The sequence below is a fragment of the Sebastes fasciatus genome, chromosome 19 (assembly GCF_043250625.1).
Source record: "Sebastes fasciatus isolate fSebFas1 chromosome 19, fSebFas1.pri, whole genome shotgun sequence".
NCBI classification, from domain to species: domain Eukaryota; kingdom Metazoa; phylum Chordata; class Actinopteri; order Perciformes; family Sebastidae; genus Sebastes; species Sebastes fasciatus.
In genome coordinates, this window is record NC_133813.1 from 19864712 (window position 1) to 19885826 (window position 21115).

The 21115-nt window shown below is 39.6% G+C and overlaps 3 protein-coding genes across 9 annotated transcripts in view; 1 reads left to right on the top strand and 2 right to left on the bottom strand.

The window, feature by feature from the left end:
• rc3h2 (ring finger and CCCH-type domains 2) overlaps positions 1–723 on the bottom strand; it is a 32538-nt gene extending 31815 nt beyond the window's left edge. For 4 of the 5 annotated variants that reach the window (XM_074617064.1, XM_074617063.1, XM_074617058.1 and 1 more), the window contains exon 1: positions 241–723. The gene's annotated coding sequence lies outside the window, so the exon portion shown is untranslated. The remainder of the gene's footprint in view (positions 1–240) is intronic. The other variant, XM_074617065.1, reaches the window with a different exon arrangement.
• A 5367-nt stretch (positions 724–6090) lies between these two features.
• Positions 6091–10212, bottom strand: LOC141757521 (zinc finger and BTB domain-containing protein 6-like). Its single transcript, XM_074618051.1, has 3 exons — positions 9649–10212; positions 9026–9340; positions 6091–8117 (listed from the first exon to the last, which is right to left on the bottom strand). The coding sequence occupies exons 2-3, from the start codon at positions 9332–9334 to the stop codon at positions 7011–7013; spliced, it is 1416 nt and encodes a 471-aa protein (XP_074474152.1). The 5' UTR covers positions 9335–9340; positions 9649–10212; the 3' UTR covers positions 6091–7010.
• Positions 10213–16686: 6474 nt separating this feature from the next.
• Positions 16687–21115, top strand: part of jak2a (Janus kinase 2a) — a 39526-nt gene continuing 35097 nt past the window's right edge. For 2 of the 3 annotated variants that reach the window (XM_074618347.1, XM_074618349.1), the window contains exon 1: positions 16687–17044. The gene's annotated coding sequence lies outside the window, so the exon portion shown is untranslated. The remainder of the gene's footprint in view (positions 17045–21115) is intronic. The other variant, XM_074618348.1, reaches the window with a different exon arrangement.

The following is a 21115-nucleotide window of genomic DNA, read 5'->3' on the forward strand; positions in this document are numbered from 1 at the left end:
CTTCTTATTATAATATCTCATCAGCACCAGTTGCAGGAATTGATGATAATGCGCTGGTGGGCTGAATAGTTTCCAGGTTTAATGATATAATAATTTCTGAAATCTTTAGCTGTTAAATGAGATAAACACACAAAAAAAAGAAAAATCTGATAGAAAAATTTCTTTGCACACATCAAACAAAAATCTCGATTTAAAGGAGCAGGAGAAAGTAGCGCGCACCTCTCTGGATAAGTCACTTACCTCAGAGCTCCAGAATAAACATATTCATCCCACAGAAGCGCATCAAAAATAATAATAATAATAATCATAAATAAAAAAAATCATCAGTTGCAAAACAGCAGCAGCAGCCAGCTCAGGGTGAGATAATTCTTGATGCCAGAGTGATGTGGCTCTGCATTTCAGAGCATTATAGAGACAGCTGCCTTGGTCCAGTGTTTGATCCTCTGCCCTCCTTTTCGATAGTACATGACGGACACGTTCACGCAGGTACAGTGAGAGAGCAGCCTCTCAGAGGCTGAGATGAGATGGTGGTATCGCTCCGCCGGTGATGGTGCCTCACGACCGGGCTGCACAGGCGGAGAGCTGCTGCTGCCGCACCGAGAGAATAATACGCATCATGCATTTACTCCATAGACGCTTGTTTTGTTCATCCTCCAGACGTTTCAATGAAAAATGCTTGCGCGTAATTGGAGGAGCAGTGTGTGTCTGTGTGGTGGGGCACTATTTTAATGTTGTGAGCAAGGATAAAAAGATGTAAAGGGGCAAGCCGGAACAAGCCGCTTTTCGAGGCGTGGGCTGTCTGGTTTTAAAGGAACAGACCGGCTGGAGGATGATGATGATGATGCGCTTCAGCAAGTGCGCTCTGAAGAGAGGAAGTTCACACACACGCACACACACACATACATATACACACACACACACATACAGACTAAACACAAGCAGTTCCCGCTCGCTTTATTGCAGCCCTGCATGCGTTTAGAGAAGTGGATCAGCAGCGGAAGAAAATAAAACTCAGTTTGTCTTCCCCATTATTTATAATGTTGTTTACTCTCCCATACTAACCTACTAACCATGCATGCATGCAGTGTGGGGGAATGTAACTCATTTATCTAGGTATACTGTACTTAAAGCTGCAGTATTGGAGAATTGGAGCAGATATGATGGTGTAATACAGCTACAAATGTAAATGACAAATGTATTGGTTTTGGTTAGACTAGACTGACTGAAATGTTCAGTGTAATCTGATGACTAAAACAAAGAACATTTGACACAGGGCTAGACTAAGACTAAATTAAAGGGACTGTTTGTAACTTCTTACATGTATAAATCACCCGGGTCGGTGTCCCATGCGCGCTCAAGTATACACGCTTGCTTCGTGTATGCACGCTTGCGCCGTATGCATGCTCGTGTGTGGCTACGCTGTTCAGACAAGACTCCAACACAAACTACACAGAAGCACCAAAAATACAAAGTTCTATCTAGCTTTGGTCTCCAGGGCCGGAGTCTCTGCTGTACTCTGCTCCTCTGCTCCTCTGTTCCTCTGCCTGCTTGCCTTCACTCACAGCACTCTCCACCTCACGTGCATGCGCACACACTGCAGAAGACTTCGTAGCTCTGAGAATATCTAGTAAATGTACAGTGGACGTTTGTGCAGAAATAAATGCTGCAGCTCCTACAGACCAACAGAGGTTTCCTGTGTCATGTGAAGTGACGGGGCTCAACAGCGAGAAACGTTATCGTCTCCGACCGGGTGCCGGTGTCCCTGTTTCCTCTGACCGCGGTCGGGAGGCTGAAGCAGGAAAAGCTAACACTAGGATCAGCAGTGATTCATGGAGAGACCTTCGTCTGGTCAGCTAACATTACTGAGAAGCAGGTGAAATATAGAGTGATATTGTGGTTTTAGCTGACGTGTGTTGCCTCACTGTTTTGAGCGATGCTCGTTCATGTCTATTTAGAGCGAGAACAAGCGCGAGCCCGACGCTGACTTTCGTTGACTTAACGGCCACAGGTGTCGCTGTTAACAAGCATTTCTGATTCTTACAAACAGTTCCTTTAAGAGAGAATACTTTTTGACTAAAAATAATGACTAAAAGTTGACTAAAATGTAATATAATAACTAAAACGGGAGTAAAATGGGATTAGAACATTATGAGTTGTCGTCGACTTAAACTAGACTAAAACTATGAGGGATAAAAATGACTAAAATGCGATTAAAACTAATAAGCATTTTTGTCTAAAGAGTAAGACTAAGATTAAATCTAAACTAGCTGCCAAAACGAACACTGCAATACTGTCACCGGTTTCCCCCTCTTATAAAGAGTAATAAAAGTGCCCCGGTTATGCATGACCACATATTTTAGCACAATGGTTCCCAACTATCAGGCCTCTTAAAGATGCAGTAGGTAGAAATGGAGCAAATATGATTAAAAAAAGTTATTTTTATAAAACGGTCACTATATCCTGACAGTAGTGTATGAGACAGGTAATCTGAAAAAATGATGTGCCTCTGTGTCCTCCGGAGCTCCTAATGGCATCTACAAGAAGACTTATACTTATAAGTAAAGATCTGAATACTTCCTCCACCTCGCATTGATGTGTTTATCTCCAACTGTTTGACCAATATTTTTTAATTATCTTAAATTACATTTGTTGTTATTATTATTAGGCTGTTACAGCATTTGAAAGTCAGAATTATGTGAATATATTCAAATGTCTTCTCATGGAAAATATGATTATTTTATATTGAGAGTGCCTTTTTATATCTATTATAGGCTACTGGTTGATAAAACTCTGGTTTATGTTGATGAACGTGGCCTACTGAGGTTAATCCGGTTAGTTGGCTAGCCTCATCCAGTACATTATAATAGACTTAGTCTGGCATCTCAGTGGTATTTAACATGTTCATTGGCTATGGCTTTACCTCCAGTGTTTATAATTGTATCATACTGTAGTAATAATAACTCAGACTGTCTATGTTCACCCTATTCGACTGTTATCAGGCCATTAAATAGGCGTTATCGGTTGCTATAAGCATCATAGATGTGGGTCAGTAGGGGCTGCTTCTGCTCCCGTCATCATTACTGCAGTTGCTAGAGGTCACTGTCATGTTCTTTTATACTGTCTTTTGGTGATCTACCATATGAATAGATGATAAAACCTACTAGTGGGTGTAGTAGGCCCCTATTGACCCACATCTATGGGGCTTATAGCAACTGTTAACGCCTATTTAATAGCCTGATTGACCTTCTGTTCACTACAGGAGATGTGAGCCTACAATGAGGACATAATGTGTTTCTAATTTACCATAAGATGCATATTGGAGAGCTAAATATGTGCTAATTTGCTTTTTTGAGATGTTGCAAGCCATTTGTACATGCGTCAGGCTGTTGGCTTTGAAAAGTTACTTTAGTTAGTGAAAATTTGAGGCCGACCTGTCTCCGTGGTAACAAGTGGTGCATTTGGGAACTGCGAGGAACTCAAACTCAGTTACATAATGAGTCTGGATAACACTACTGTGAGTTAAACAGTGACTGAACTGTCCTATCTGAGTGTTTTATTTGAGTGCTTCATTTATATGTGACTCGCTGTGTGGAGTGAGCTGTTTGCATTATCAGAGAGGTGTCCTTAATAAAGTGAGCGGTCCGTTTAGCAAAGAATGATATCAGGAGGTCAGCTCACTCAAATATCATCCTGCAGTAAAAGCACAAATTAATGTTTAACACCTCACCTTTAATTGAGATAATAACACAACCAACAATCTCTTTTTGTCCATCTACTGTATCGTCACATGACAATCCCTCCTCTCTGTGGATGGGGCTGCAGGTTAAATGCTGCCTCAACATGATGTGGAAATAATCAGTGGAACAACTTGACAGCTGCAAGCAGTAACTTCAAAGTGTTTGTTCATTCAAACTCATTTAAAGCCTTGGAAAAGGTTATTTGTTGTTTTCTAACTTGCACCCCTTAAATCACATGCAGTTAGTGAGTTTGAGTTTGTTTTACAGCAAAGTAAACTAAACATTAAAATGTCAGTGATTGCAATCTGTCATATGCATACTTTATTGTGTAATATAAACATTATAAAACAGTGCAACCAATAGAGCTTTATTCTTTTCTTGTATTTAGCCACAACAGCCCACCACGTTGATCCAGATTGCCATTACTATGAAATCTTCAACAGACCTTCATGGTCTCCAGAAGATGAATCCAACCTCCACTCCTTTAGTGCCACCAGCAGGTTGACATTTGTGGTTTTTAGTGACATTTCTTGTATGCAGTTGAATGGATTGTCATAACATTTTCAATCAAATGTGCCCAGAGGATGCATTATAATTTAATTAGAAATCATAAGGTCAATATTTTAATTTGTTTGATACTTTAGTTTATGACCAAATACCTACAAAATGAATGATATTTCTATCAGTCTCAGCTGTACTTATGTTAGCATTCTAACACACTGAACAAAAATGGTGAACATGGTAAACATTATGCCTGCTAAACATCAGCATTGTTAGCATGCTGAGTTTACGTTTATCAGTCTCACAATGCCACTAGCATGATGTAGATCTTTGTTTCTTTCTTTTCCTTTTCTTTCTTGCAGTAGGCTGAATATACCAATTGGTGAAAGAGGATTATTTGTGCTTTTTGGCATCAGATAAATATCAAATAAAATCACATTTCATTGTAGTGTTTTCAGATTTATTTATCAGAGGTAGTTCTGCTGAGAGTAATGCCATTATTTTTTAGGAATATAGCCTCACACAGTTGCGCACATTCATATCTGTACAGCCACAGTCTGATCTGTTGGCCAACAATATTTCCTATACCAGCATCACAGTAAATGGACTCCTTGGTACAGTCATGGTCATGCACATGCATATATATATATATATATACACTTCCAGTAATGGTTTTAATTATCATAAGACCAAAGAAAATGCTTCTTCTCGATAACCCACTTTCTTTTATCACTCTAGTTACCAGCCGAGACAGTGACGCTGCATGGTCTTCTGTCTGTTTTCACCTCAATAGTGTCACAACTGTATAAGATGTAGTCACGAAACTTTACAGGTGTGCAGTTGAGATCAAAATGAAGACCGAGTTCGAAGATGGGTGTAGTCCGAGCAAGGGGGCCGGAAGTAGGGGGGTAGGAAGAAGGAAAGGGGCCATTGCCCCCCTCCCCAGGATTTGGTGTTGTGGCTGGTGTGATCGCATCACAAGATGGTCTCTATACCTTTCTCTGTATCTACCACTACTCCTCCATCTTCCCCACTGCCTTCATCCTCCTCATATTTTATACCGCTCTGTCTCTCATTCATAATGGAGGTTCCCCGAATGCCACATTTACTGTGTGTGTGTGTGTGTGTGTGTGTGTGTGTGTGTGTGTGTGCACATACTCCCACTATAATTTATGTATTGAATACACAGCCCACCATGCGTTAATCATTTGTCTGCACAGAGACTCACACATTACAAGCCAATGGCACCTCGGATGCCCCGAGGAGGGCAACGACTACTGTTCCATTCACTGAGATGAGTGACGGAGAAAGGGAGGGATGCGAAGGGAAAGGATGGAGCGAGAGAGAGAGAGAATGGAAACCCTCTCAGCCACGCGGGAGAACCCACTCACTGATAACGTAATGCTCAGCGAGCTGCACACAATTTCAGTCGGGTCAAATGGAGAAGCAGTGGTTTGTCTGTGAACTCCAGCAGGCAGTATGCAGCATTCAGTCTATCCAAAGAAAATCAACAAACAAGCCGTGAAATAACCTTTTAAAAAGAGAAAGGCATTTTATTTTAAAACTGTTTTCTCCAGAATTTGTTGCAGTAATTAAAGCAGTGTTCACTTGTTCACTGTATTATGAATTTTTATTTTTTTATACTTTCTTTTTTCCCTTTTTTCAAGGTTGTTGTCATATATGCAATTTACAGTTCGTAATTACAATAGTTTATTAACCAATTTTTTAAGTAGTTGAGCTTATAGACAAACTCATTAAGTACACTAGAGAAAACAACTTCAACATTCAAAATTGAAATAAAATTAAGAAAAGAAATAATAATAATAATAATGATAAAAATAAAGAATAGAATAAAAAAAAAATAACTGAGTAATAATAAATTAAATAAACAAATAAGTTAATAGAAAATTATGAATTTTTCAGTCATAGCATTCTCTCTCTTATAGTTACTTTTGGCTTATCTTATCTTCTAATAATCTTGGGTTGTAGAGGGAACAGAGACACAAACTCAGTCATCTGTACACACTATATAAAATGCAGGAGCACCAGCACATGACATAGGCATTATCAGTCGCTTTGAGGACCATAGAAGTGGGTCTGTGGGGGCCTACTACACCGACTACATTGTAAAATTGAAAGCAAAAATTAAAAGCAACACCTTTTTAACACATTGTAAAACTGAATGAAACGTTTTCAACACAAACAAAACAAATTGAAAAAATTAATTACTAAGGTCACTAGAGGTCGCTGTCATGTTCTTTTATACCTTCTTTCTGTGATGTACAATGTGAATAGATGATAAAAACCTATATATTGGGTGTAGTGGGCCCCGACTGACCCACATCTATGGTGCTTATAGCGACCGATAATACCCATTTAATGGCCTGATAAAAGTCTAATCGGCTGTGGAAACAATGCCCCAACTCAACCCTATATGAGACTGCATTCACTATTGTACATGCCAGACTATCTATAGCATAATGAAAAGTGTACATTGCATGCTACAGGACTTAATTCAATGTATTGTACCAGCAGAGATCAGGAAAACGCTGCAGAAGGCACAGAAGGAATTTCCATTAGCCAGATGATACAGTGCAAATGCATGAACTCACTGATCCTTTATCACTGTTATGGGAGATACTGGTGTAGCAGAAAGGGAGATAATTTGAGATTTTGAGATACCTTATTTGACATGTTCCCAAAGTAATAGAAACAAACAACTGTTAGGCCCCTGCATTAACAACACTTGAGCTAAAACTGCTTGTTTTAGCATCAGTGCACAGCTTCCTCCATGTTTCGCAGGCTACCCTTACCATGAACGTCCTTCAGGTGGCGCCTGAGGCCTGGCTTGTGAGCGAAGAGCACAGCGCAGTGCTTACACTCATGGGGCTTACCATCCCCTGTGTGCAGATTGAGGTGATCTTGCAGCGTGGTCTTCTGGGAGAACGTCTTGTGGCAGAGCGGGCATCGGAAAGGCTTGACCCCGGTGTGGACGTGTACGTGGCGGGTCAGGTTGCTCCTCTGGGAAAAGCCTCTCCCGCAGACCAAACACAGGTGCTGTCTGTGCTCCTTCAGGTGGCCCACGTAGCTCTGCAGATGCTGGAAGACTCTGTCGCACCTCCGGCACAGGTACGGCCTCTGGACCGACACGCTGTCTGAACCTTCTGCCAGATCATCATCTCCAGAACAATGACTCTTTGCTCCGGAGAGGCGGAACAGATCGGAATCCATCAGCTCTCCGCATTCTTGCAGTTGAGCTGCCAGCAAGAACATTTCTTCCTCTTCTCTTTGCTCTTCCTGTGTTTCTTCATCATGATTCTGTGAACTGTAGGCCAATTCTTCGTGTTGAGAACTTCCTCTGGTTGTGGATGATAAATGATCTTGAGGAGGGTGTTGCTTACATTGCAGGGCACCTGTAACATGGCAGACTTGGTTGTTTGTGTGAACAGGCTGGATGTCTCCACCTTCCTCTGACTCCGGTGTATCAAGACAACTTGCTGCATCTTCAGATAACTCTATTTTAGCTATAACCACCCTCCTATCATCTCTGACCTCCCTCAGTCCTTGAACATCGACCTCAGCTCCTTGGCTGAACCTCGACTTTTTGGACTGAATCACATCCTCGGTGCTTGCTTCCTGGATGCTGGTGCTGGGCAGGGCTGCATCCTTTTCCTCCTGATTGTTGAGGCTGGTACCTGGCCAGCAGTCGCTGTCTGGCGGCTGCAGGATTTCCTTCTCCTCTGAGTGTCTCTCCAGATTCAAAAAAGCCAGTGTGGGACTGAGGTACTGGGAGACGGCCTGGGCACACTTCTCCACCACCTTACTCATCTGGAGCGCACTGGCGGCAGTCAGGTAGCTCACCAGTTCTCTCAGAGGGACCTACAAGGACAAACAGTGAATTAAAGGGATAGTTCGAGTGTTTTGAAGTGGGGTCGTATGAGGTGCTTATCCATAGTCAGTGTGTTAGCTACAGTAGATGACGGTCGGCACGCCCCTAGTTTGAAGAAGCAGACAGGAGTTACCGCACAGAAGCAAAGCAATGTACTGCTGTGGATGGGGCCGGCAGCGAAATTTATTTTACCACCTAAAAGAAAATCAGTAAAAGTGTATGCTATATTTAGAATATTTTCATTGGTTTACCTTGCCGTGAGACAGCTATGTATTCTATGTTGTCAACGGGGAACTGAAGCCGTTATCTATACTCTTGCCAAAGCAGCCAGACAAGCAGAACACTGGAGTTGCTGGTCTACCGCTGCCTCAATCGGTTAGTTTGTTTGTGTAATTGTGTGACTTTGGTTAGTTCGGATTTACTAAATGCAGCGTACAATTAAACTGATATTGATTTTTCTTTTAGGTGGCTAAAATATGTTTTTCTGCTGGCCCCGTCCACAGCAGAACATTGTTTTGCTTCTGCGCTGTAAGTCCTGTCTGTTTCATCAAGCTGGAGGCGTGATGATAGTCATCTACTGTAGGTAATACACTGACTTTGGATAAGTACCTCATACAACCCCACTTCAAAACATCCAAACTATCCCTTTAATAATGAAAAAAAACAAAAACAACTAACAGTACAAGATTCATGCCAAAACACACGGTCACTTTAACTTTAATACCACGCAACACCCTCTCTTTTGTTGTTGTAACAGTATGTTTGTTCCTTATTTCTGATTTGGTGCCGTAACACCTTGATGTTGTTCAATCCGACTGTTTTGCGGTGATGCCATCTTGATTGTACAGTAGTATAACTGGGATGGATTTGTTCAGAGAAGCAGTAGATTACATTGCACCTCTAAGAGCCCGGTGTAGCAGGACAGGAGAAGTCTCCTGCCGACCTCCACACTGGACACTACACCCATGCTCAGCTCGGCCCTGCCTTCGTGGAGCAGGAATTGGTCACGCAAGAAGTCCGAGGACGCCGCGAGCACCACTCTGTGACCGTGGAAATGGAAGGGCCGGACGGTGGCACCCCGTTGACCACCAAGGAGGAGCGTGATGTCACAGAAGCGGTGCTCCTCCCTTAAGGTGTTGATTTTGCTGAGGATGGAGTCGCCGTGGGTGGGGAAACAGAACCGTAGGATGTCAGAGGAGGTTGACATGATGGTCTGTGCGGATTTAAAAGAATAGTTTGTTAGAGGTTGAACACAGAAAGATTGTTTTTCATTATACTGTCTTTTCAAATAGGTTGTGGGCCTTTTCTATTACGTTTAGTTGAACAGTGCAAGTACATTTTAGAATTTTAAGTGTGATAAAAGTTTGTGATACTTTATATAAGGCCCACACTGACTTGCAGCCAAATCACAATCCCCACATCCTCATTCTCATCATTATCATGGGATAGTTTTGGTCAGCAATTAAGCAAAAAATCTCTGCACCACAGTCAGTAAAATACCAGAGAGAACACAGCCCCCACCTTTTACAGCAGGCGCATCCCGTGATGTCTGATGGATCCAGCCGGATTGAAAACCACAATTGATTTAGAGGGAACAGTGAGTCTTCTATTCGCCTGGTGCCTGACAGTTTAACTACAATTACTGATGGGAAAAAAGGCGTTTAATGGGCAACACATGCAGGCGGATGAGACGTATCCTTCAGCGAGGAAGCAATGGTCATCCTGACTTCCTCCGTCTTTCTGCTGAGGAATTTAAATTTAGACAGCAGTGTGTGTGTGTGTGTGTGTGTGTATGTGTGCTGTGCAGGAGCTTGTGAACTAATTAACCCCTTCAGTGCCTTTATTTAAAAAGGGTTTCTACAAAGGCACCGAGGGCTCCTGAAATGATATTGTGTAAACCTACCCAAACGGACAGATTGTGCAATACATTGAAATAAAGCAATTCAGTAGTGCAACTCTAAAAACCAACTGCATGGTGATGATAATGCTCTCTAACTCCTTCACTCACACAGTGTGCACACATTGTGCTTAGTATAGGGAAATTGTTTATTTGCACGCTGGAATTGGTAAAAAAAGAAAGAAAATGTAATACTACTTGTATTTCTGTTCTTTTTCTACTGTGAACTACATTTCCAATGTAATAGAGCAGCATAGAGTGAACTGAAGTAATTTATTTGTGTGGTACATAAGCATGTTCTATTAAAAAAATATAAATAATTGATTTTAAAACTAAAAATAACTGCCATGGAGCTGATAAGACGATTAGAAGAAGAAGAAAAACAAGTTATATGAGGCCTTGAGTGATATCTTTTTTTGAATGAGGAGATATTTGTAAAACTAGCCAGTGAAATATTTACACAGTTCAGCTGGGAATCAGGATAAGATTGACATTGTTACATATCTTAATAGGAATTTTGATGAAGCTAATAACTGACATGACTGCTTGCAAAGGTGTTTGTTTATGGTATGATTACACTATTTTGCCAAAAGTAAAAAGACTTGCCTGTCCACATTTAGTTTCCTTTGATAAGGCCCATGATTTTGGGTTTATATGTTCAACTATCACCTATGAGTTGAAAATTCAGGTGTCCACATACTTTGAGACATGGCACCCGATTCAATTGTTATCAGGCCATTAAATAGGCGTTATCAGTCGCTATAAGCACCATAGATGTGGGTCAATAGGGGCCTACTACATCTACTACGTTGAAAAAGTGAAAGTGAAACTTAAAAGCAATACGTGTTCTAACATGTTGTAAAACTGAATGAAACGTTACGTTTTGAACACAAACAAAAAGGCTTCCTTAGGTTTATGCAATAAAACTACAACTTCTTTAGGTTTAGGCAACAAAACTACAACTTCTCTAGGTTTAGGCAAAAAAAAAACAGTTAGGTTTAGGCAACAAAACTACAACTTCTTTAGGTGTAGGCAAAAAAAAAAAAACAGTTAGGTTTAGGCAACAAAACTACAACTTCTTTAGGTTTAGGCAACAAAAAAACAATCAAGTTTAGGGATAACATTGTGTTTTGGGTTAAAATAACTACGAACACAAAGACAACTGCACATAGTTGTTCCCACACGGGATGCGATCTCTGGTCTCCTGGGTGAAAGCCCTAAAGTCTGTATTTTGTGTCCCATCCATTGTCCCCAATCTCCACACCTTATGGAGCTTCACACTGTCTATACTGCAGCGCCTGACTTCCGTTTCTTCTCCTGTCATAATTACTACGGTCGCTAATGGTTGTCCTCTTCCTTACATTCTTTTGGTGATCTACCATGTGAATAGATGATAAACCCTACTAGTGGGTGTAGTAGGCCCCTATTGACCCACATCTATGGGCTTATAGTGACTGATAACACCTATATTTGATAGCCTGACAACAGTCTAATCGGCTGGCCATGCAGTGAATGTTGAACTTCAGTCTGTTAAACAATATTTTTTTACTGTAAGTTGTGGATTACAAGTTATTAAGCTGAGCAATACAAATTGTTTAAGTGTAACTGTGGATGATATGAAATTAGATAACATGAATATAAATGTAACTCATAACTTGCAAATTCATATCTTACACACAAACATTAGTTGGCAATAAAGCTCAGGCTATACAAACTTTCCATAGGGTGGGTTCAAATCAAGAAATTTTCAGATGTCTTTAAAAAAAAATGAAGAAAGTTACTTTTATTGTTTTGAATGAAGATGAATGGTGAACCATAGAATATGGGAAAGGCTGAACAATTCCCCTGGCTTCATGGGAAACAATGGTTCTTATTGTGCTTTCAAAAGGTTTTTTTTTTAAGCAAAAAAGATGAAAAGCTATCGCTTCCTGCTGCTGATGTCACATGAATTCCTGTATGCGGATGACCATCATGCTCGTCTGCAGCCAACTTCTCTTGTCCTGTCATTGTATTTTTTTCCTCTGTGGTCTTCTAACTGCAATAACCCACTGAACATGGTTATGTTCATTGTCTTTTCTGTTCTCCAAGGTTCTGGCTAACCTCTAAATGTTGCCCTCTGTCACACAAACAACTCAGAAGTTGCACACAAAATATGTTAATCCCAAAGAGAAAGCATGTGAGAATGTGCTCTATGGACAATATCTATTATTGAATTACGCTTTTTTTTCATCCGCTTTGGCTCAATTCTCGAATGAGAATTATTTTTTCCAAAACAATAAGTTAAAATCTCTGAACAATCTGCATTTTGCACAATAACCACTTGCATGTCTTGCTGATCAAAACTGATAAGTTGATTCTCAGTGAAATTGTCATATTCTTCACAACTTCTAAATATTCTTTTATCGTTCGAGCCATCACATGCAAAATGATCCATTCAATTAGTTTTTCTCATTCGCTTTGGCTCAATTCTTTGAACTGAACTACTGCAGGTTTCTTCATTGTTGCAGTGTTATTTGTTTGTTTTTTGGCATAGCTGTCATTTTGTGGGAAATTTTCTGTTCACATGAAAGATCAAAAGAGAATTTTCTGTTTACAGTACATGTAACACATTGCTACATGAAAAAAAATTCTTTAAACACAAATGTAAATACAAATGTGCATATTATTTTTCTGTATAGCTACTACAGTATTGACTTTTCCCAGTAAACCCTTGCCTACTGTTAAAATGGGAATCTAAAAAGCTCTGTGCGATACACAACAGCCTTCAGCTGGACAAAACTGACATTCTGGTATAGTACAGTAAGCAGTCAATGTCAACAAAAAGTAGAACGAAACAGAGATTTGCATATGAGACACATTTCCAGGATTGACTGGCCTGATGAAAAAAATCTAAATATTTGGTCCAGTGGTGCTCACACAATGACAACACAACTTTTCATTTTGGTGGCATTGGCCAATATTCTGACACAATAACTAGGTTTTGAAGCATGAATGAAGTGTTTTGGGTGAGTTTCTACCTTTTGCAGACATGCAATAGGGTTGTGATGTCCCGTCAAACAGTTGTGATAATTGCACTTACAGTTTAGACAATGTTAAGATGGTTTCAAAAAATGAGCCAAAGGGATTGAGAAAAACTGTAATGAATATAACATATCAGTGCGTGTCTCCAATTGTGTGCAGCAAGTGGGAGAGCAAACAGTTTTTTGACCACACTGAAAATGTTTTTTAAAAGGCTAAACGCCAACAAAAATTGGATTGAAACTGAATATTTCATTAGACAAAAACATGTGATAAAATTTTGACTTTACTGGGTTTAAACAGAATATGGCCTGCTAAGTAGCAAAAGAAAATCTCTTTTTAAAATGTTTTTTATGCAGATTTCTTTCATAAATTATCCAGTTTTATATGTGCAAGTCTAATTTTCGACCACCTCAGAGCAGACAAATCCTGGAGCACCCCCTGGGAAAAGCAGAACGAAACGACTTTTTCTACTTTTATATAAGAAACATTTCCAGGGTTGACTGCCGTGGCCAATTTACAGACACAATAACAAGGTTTTGAAGCATGAATTAAGTGTTTTGGGTGAGTTATTACCTTTTGCAGACATACAGTGGAGTTGTGATTTCCCATGAGTACAGTTTAGAGAAGACTGTTTAAAAAAATTTGCCAAATTGATTAAGAAAAACTGTAATCCAAAAGAGAAAGCATGTGAGGACATTCAGTTGGATGCACTCTGAGGACATAATAAATAAATAATAAATAAATAGATAGACTTTTGTTGAAATGTTTTCACTCCTGAAGATCAAAGGACACACGCCTATAAACAGAGTTTGCCAGACATCTGTCTCTTCTTAGAAGCTGCAGTTATTACCTGCCAAACCTCTTATCATGCCAAAAGATTAATGTTCCAAAGAATTAGGGTTTGCCATATCAGCAAATTAATCTGTGTTCAGCTGTTCATCATTATTAGGAAATATGAGTCATATCCATAATCACATCATTCAATAATACCACCAACATCTCTGCAAGCGGCTGCCGGTTGCTCTCGAAGGAGCTTCTTCAGTATGAGCCAATTCACAATTTGGGGTTTTAATTGTCAGGATACAATTTTAATCCAGTTTTGGGGTAAAAACTATAAAGAAAAGTAGTCAGCTTTCATGTTAATATAATTATTTGAACTACTTGTTGCTCAAGACATCAAAGTGCTCAAGTTAAATTATGGAAATATTTCCAACAAAAAGTTGTCATTACGCAGAATGGCTCCTCTAAATGATATATTCTATTGTTGCATTATTATTCCATTAGTCCAGTGATTCTCAACGTGGGGTCTGTGGATGCCAAAACGTTCGTGAAATAATTTGCTATAAATTATAAAATTGTGCTGTATCATTAAAAAGTACATATGTACAGATGGGGATTATTTGTGCCAATAAAACAGGCAGATTTACTCCCAACCATGTTAGCTGTGGGCCAATAGAAACTCTGATATGATTGGGACACATCACATCAATCTCACTCACTCTAATGCAAATTTTTCCAGTCAAAATTTCCTGAAGTAATAGACATAATTACTATGATGTTGCCTACTTTGTAACACTGCATGATAACTTCTATTGTGATTTGTTAAGAGCTTTCTGCCTATGATTTGAATAAGGAGCAATAAGTTCATTATTTTTAAAGTCGAAGCACTTACTAATATTATGATATGATTTTTTAGAGAACTAATATATTGTAAATTAGTTATTTATTATCTGGTATGATTATACCTGGTCTTAGCATTTTAAACTATTGTCTTTCATTACTTTTTATTATTTTAAAGAACTACTGTCTCACACTCAACATGTGAATTTAAGCACGTTCATGCATGAGTGTATGTATGATCCATGTTTTATGCGTGTATGTACATTGTGACTTTGGTACAGTATGTTGTGTGATGAAGTGGCCTAGAGCCCAAGACAAATTTCCCTGTGGGACAATAAAGTATATTTTATCTTATCTTATCATATCATATCATATCTTATCTTATCTTATCTTATCCATCTTACTGAAAGTCAGCTTTAGACTGTTCATTTTAAATATCTGGATGTATTAGGACTACGCCAGTCTTGCTTCTGTTCATTTTCTGAAAGCTTTTAAGATCAATTACTATAAAATAAATATCGGGATGTGATTATTCCCAAGAATGCACCACATCCTGAATTATATATTTTAATTTGAGACATTACTGCCATGCCCTGAATTTAAAGACACTTACAGCTGCAGTTGGTAGAAATGGAGCAAATATGATTTAAAAAAGTTATTTTTATAAAACGGTGTCTATATCCTGACTGCAGTGCATGAGACAGGTAATTTGAAAAAAAAAACATGTGCCTTTGTGTCCTCCGGTGCTCCTAATGCAGGGGTCAGCAACCTGCGGCTCCGGAGCCACATGCTGCTCTTTAGCTCCTCTCCAGTGGCTCCCTGTGGATTTTTAAAAATGGAAATGAGTAACTATTTTTTGTTTACATTTTCATTTTTATTTATCATTGTTGTAGGTCTATGGTACGACGGTACGACGAGTATAAGGGCCACATTGAGGAAAAATAAATAAATCTGAGATTTCGAGAATAAAGTCATAATATTATTTGAATAAAGTCGTAATATTATGAGAATAAAGTCATAATATTATAAAGTAGTAATTTTACGTGTTATTTAATTTTTTTCTCGTAAAGTTATGACTTTATTCTGTAAATCTACAATTTTCTTTCCCTCAATGTGACCCTAATACTCCGTAGTACATGTGCTCTTTGGCCCTCACTGCATTAGACTTATATACTATATACTTAGACTATAAACTGTGTTACCTTCATCACAATGCTCAAATGTTTTGCAGCTCCAGACAGATTTTAATTTTTTTTATTTGCCTAAAATGGCTCTTTTGATAGTAAAGGTTTGCTGACTCCTGTCCTAATGGCATCTGAAAGATTTTACAAACCAGAGGAAAACAACCAATCAGAGCCGAGATGAAGCCTTGCCGTCTCTGAGCAGCTGTCAATTACACGCAAACTCCGACCAAACGATCAAACTAGGCAGCGCTGATCAAATATGAATCAATATTCTGTTAATGTAATGCCTATTTCTCGCCTCAAATGTTTTTAAAAAACATCTTGTAGTGTACTGTTTAGCTGCAAAATGAGAAAGTTTGTGAGCCAAGCACCGCCCACCAGCCGGAGCACAGCCAATAGGAACGCTCAATAGGCTCCCTCTCTGAAATGACCTGCGATTGGCTTGGGAGATTGTGTTTTCAAGCCTGAAAACAAACAGCCATGAGGAGGTGCAGAAGTCTTGTTATCTTTAACAAAACACTTGAATTACAACATGCTGAAAGGTTTCTATGGAATTTTTGCCCAATGATGCCAAAAATATATATACTGCCTACTGCCACTTTAAAGAAGTGAAACCTGGCTCAACTCACCCCGCTCTCCCCTACAGTAAAACTACCACAACATTGTAGTTACATTGACTTTAGACTTCTTCAGCTGTGTGATTAACTAAAAGGGATTCTAGTATAAAAAAAATGCTTCCGTGTCGAACACGGAAGAACCGGTCAGAGTGGCTCAGAAAGCAGACTACACAGTTAGGCATCCTGCTCCGCCCTCCTCCTCCTCCTCATCATCATCATCTACACAGAAGCGTACTACCGAATCATATGAGGAGACAGTTGCGTCGGGTGAGTCCGGATAGTAGACTACGTAGTAGGTTTCTAAAGCACAACGCGTCATGTGAGCTCGGTGAGAAGTGACTGAAGTGAAAATAGTTTAGGAGAAGATGTGAAGACCGACGGGATGAGAGTTAACGGAGCTAGTAACGGAGCTATAAGCGCGTTTGTTGACAGCTAAACGTTAACGTTAACGTCTGTCTAGATAGCCAGGTTGACTCGGGTTGACTCGGGTATTTCCGTTGGCACGCTTTTTGGCAAAAGACCCACCGGACTTCAAAACTCCAGCAGCCACACAGCAACACCAGAAGACAACAAGCAGAGTAAGTAGGATGTTATTGTCGTATGTCGTGAAGTTCCTGCAAACCAACTAACTGACACCAGTTATAGTTTATATCAAGTAGAGTTATAATGTTGAATCAGCTGGTGTGTGATGGAGCTGCTATATAACTGTATAGGCTGCATTTTGCAAGAGCAAACTTCAGAAAAGTTTGTGTTTACCACCTTACTGTAGTCTATTGGTGTTGATGTGGTTGGACAGTTCAGTAAATGTTAAAGTGTTGAACAAAAGTACCAGAGATTCCTTAAATTGAGTTCATCCCAAGGTTCACATTTTTGGTTTATAAACTCGGAAAAAAAAGTTTGGAAATTTGTGTTTGGTGGATTATGTCTCTGTTGTTACAATGCTAATTGGCATTTTATTTTACATGGTTTGAAAGCTTGTTTATTTACCTTCACAATGATGTCCAACTTGTAAGGATCATGCATTTGTGTGATGAGCAGAACAGCTGATTATGTGGGTAGCGCCCAAGAAGAATTTGCCAAAATGTTCTGCCAATGGTAAACAGTGTATTCTCCTGTTGGAATTGACTCTTGTTTTGAGTTGTTTGGTGGATTGGATGATTGAACTCTCTAAACAGGATTTCCAACGATGTAAAATACAATGCCAACTAGCATTGTAACAACAGAGAAATAATCCACCAAACACAAATTTCCAAACTTTGTTTTCCGAGTTTATTTATACTCAGTAGCTACACCTGTCTGAAGCTTGTAGTGTTATTCTAGTGCAAAAGCCCTGCAGTAAATACTACCTTAAGAAGGGTTTTAATGATCAGGTTTTGTTGAAGAGTTTATTTGATGAGGGTCGATATGTCAGTATTGGATTTTTGAGGCCGATATATGAGAGTTTGAAAAACAGTATGTTGGCCAATATTAATTTCTTTTAACATTAAGGCATAACATAAACATTCCTTTTTGATAAGGATCCCTTCAATTTGGTAATTAAAAAAATCATCTAGTGCAGTGTTTTTGGGGACCCACTTTTTTAAAAATGACAGACCATCCCAACCCAATTCACAATATGGTAAATGGTAAATGGACTTGCATTGATATAGCGCTTTTTTAATCTTCCGACCACTCAAAGCGCTTTACACTACATGTCAGCATTCACACATTCACACACACATTCATACACTGATGGCAGAGGCTGTTAAGGTGCCAACTTTGCCCATCAGTATCTAATCTAAATACTCATTCACACACCGATGGCTATGCCTTCGGAAGCAATTTGGGGTTAAGTGTCTTGCTCAAGGACACATCGACATGTGACCCGAAGCAGCCGGGACCCGATCGAACCACCGACCTTCCGATTGGTGGACAACCTTTCAACCACATGTTATTGAAAACATATACACATGTTATGGTGCATCATGGTGCAATATGGTTCCAATGAAACTTGCAAGCTTGTGTTTACAACATGGGAAGTCGTGTACACAATGTGCTTGGCGTTCAAGTGGTTAAAGCTTTCAATAGGCATAAAGTTTTTGGCATCATTGGGCACAAACTTTCTAATTTTACAGTTTAACAGTACACTACAAGATGTTTCTAAAAACATTTGAGGCGAGAAATAGGTATTACAGTAACAGAATATGACTCACATTTGATCAGCGCTGCCTGGTTTGACCGTTTGGTCGGAGTTTGTGAGTGATTGACTCATGGCTCTCGTAGACAGAAGCTGGACCGCAGAATCCAGATGGGCTCTGATTGGTTGTTCTCCTCCAGTCTGTGAATTCTTGCAAATGCCATTAAGAGCACGGGAGGACACCGGACGACACTGAGGCACATGATTTTTTTCACATTACCTGTCTCATGAACTACTGTCAGGATAAAATGACCATTTTATAAAAAAATAACCTTTTTCAATCATATTTGCTCCATTGCTATGCCCTGCAGCTTTAAGTTGAATCAACACCTGAAGTGATACTGTAGTTTGTTAATAATTCCTTCATCCATGAATCAACACCTCTCTAAAACAGTTTAAAAAAAAAACTGAGCAATATAACCATCATGTAGGGAGGGAGGATTTATTGCAAGACTAGGCCAACTAAGTGTACCTGATAAACTGGTTACTGAACTCTACATTCACTGTAGCCTACTTTTGTTTATGTGGTTGGACACTTGATCTCTATTGATAGTGATGTCGCGTGATTTACTGCATATAGCTCATCCAAGATAATTCATTTTAAAAGCCGGGCCAGTTAATTCCCTTCATAGCAAACAAGTCATTTTCCAGTTCATAGTGTTAGGCTGAACTCTGGTTTCGAGAAGGGAAGCCGTGTTGTTTGCAATGTTTGAGTCATCCCCAACCAACAGTACTAATACGGATTCTTAAATTGACTGTATCGCATTTCTAGGGGACTGCTGGGCCTGAGGGAGCAGAAAACTCCACATTTACCACAACACGGATATACTTAGCAGTGCATCTATTTAGGGCTAGACATGCTTTAAATAGTGTACTATTATGTAACTGTTTTTGTTTTTTATATTTCAAAAGCATGTACACATGTTCCTGATGTTTTTGACATGATGTTTTAATTGTACGTAGGCAGAGTTGATTCATTGGAGTACTTGTCATAGCCAATTTAGCATTTTTGTTGAGGTCTTTCCTGGAAGAACAAAATCCGTGACAGTGGGGAAAGTACATTATTCTTGCAAATTAAATTCAGGTCACATTCAAAGATCTGCACTGTCAGCCGCTGTAACTGAGAAAACATGAGTTGGCCAGTTTAAAATGGAACACGTAGCAGCAGTTAAATTACACGTCTGCATGTTTTTCCATGTTTAGTCAGTGCAATCTTAAGACCATTAGAGAGACTTGCAGCTATAAACCCGAATGAATGAAAACATCCCACACTGTGATGTGGTTGTGTTTTCCGGAGCCTTGATTCATACAGTGTTTGAAGCATGCTGCTCATTTGTGGTTTTTTTAACCAGTTGGAGGTATTTTAGAAGAGAATCCCTTTTACCAAAATATTTTCCATCTTTCAAACACAGTGCCTCTGTTCTTTTAACACAGCGAGAGCCAGCACACAAACATTCCCACGAGCAACGCACACATACAGTACTGTGCTGCAGGGGAAGGAAACGCCTGTGTTCCACATTTCACTTTCATGACTTTAATCTGTGGTCTGTTCTGTACATTTCGTTGATGACGTTATGTGAATTTTTTTTATTTGAGATGTTCAAGTCCGGGTAAAGCAAAAGTAAATGTTTGTCACACCACAGAAAATTTGTTATTAACCACCCAGCCAAATTTGTAGTATATAGTAAGTATATAAAATGGTCAGTAAGTAAGTAAGTAAGTAATTACATAAAATGTGGTTTCAAAATTGTGAAAAAAATAAGCAGTATCTCTTCTCTGAAACACTGGGGGCATGTCCGCTGAAGGCGCTGAAACCACGGGCAATCGCAGTTGTGGGTTGATTACATATGTACAGCATATACAACACTTCTTGTTGGCAATATCACTGCTGTGCACTACTTTTGTAGAACGTTAACGTGCATGCTCTATGGGCAGAGCATGCGCACCAGAGACTTCTATTGACCAAGTCGGTTAACTTCTGGTTTAGCCCTATGCTAATTTGAATGAAGATAAAATAATTAAATCGTGCTTCTCTTCTAGACTTTCCAAATATTAACGGCTCGAATCGATCAAATTCTGATAGTGAAACGACTAATTTCACGAGGGTTGTGACGCGCAAAACAATTTATCCACCATTTTACAGCCGCAACAGTAGCAACCTAATAGGCTACAGTGGAGCCTATGACATAAACACAAGTTTTACTTGGTTGTGATTGGCCAGTGAGCCCAGACCTGGAACACACATGCAGCACGCTCTCATGGGCACCCCGAATGACGGGCCCACAGAGAGGTCATGTCTAGAAGGTAACCCACAAGTTGCAAAACTGTGCAAAAACTTTCGCGAGACTTGCTGCCCGAAGACCTATCCTAACCATAACCATCGGAAGTTAATGCCTAACCTTCACCATTGGAGGTCAATGCCTAACCTTGACCATTGGAGGTCAATGCCTAACCTTAACCATTAGAGGTCAAC

What these genes read in the sequence shown, in the direction of transcription:
- LOC141757521 (XM_074618051.1), bottom strand. Translation starts at nt 9,334, where the DNA reads ATGTCAACCTCCTCTGACATCCTACGGTTCTGTTTCCCCACCCACGGC. An exon ending in GCTACACCGGGCTCTTAGAG is followed by an intron (nt 8,118 to 9,025) that starts GTGCAATGTAAT and finishes TTGTCCTTGTAG; the next exon opens with GTCCCTCTGAGAGAACTGGT.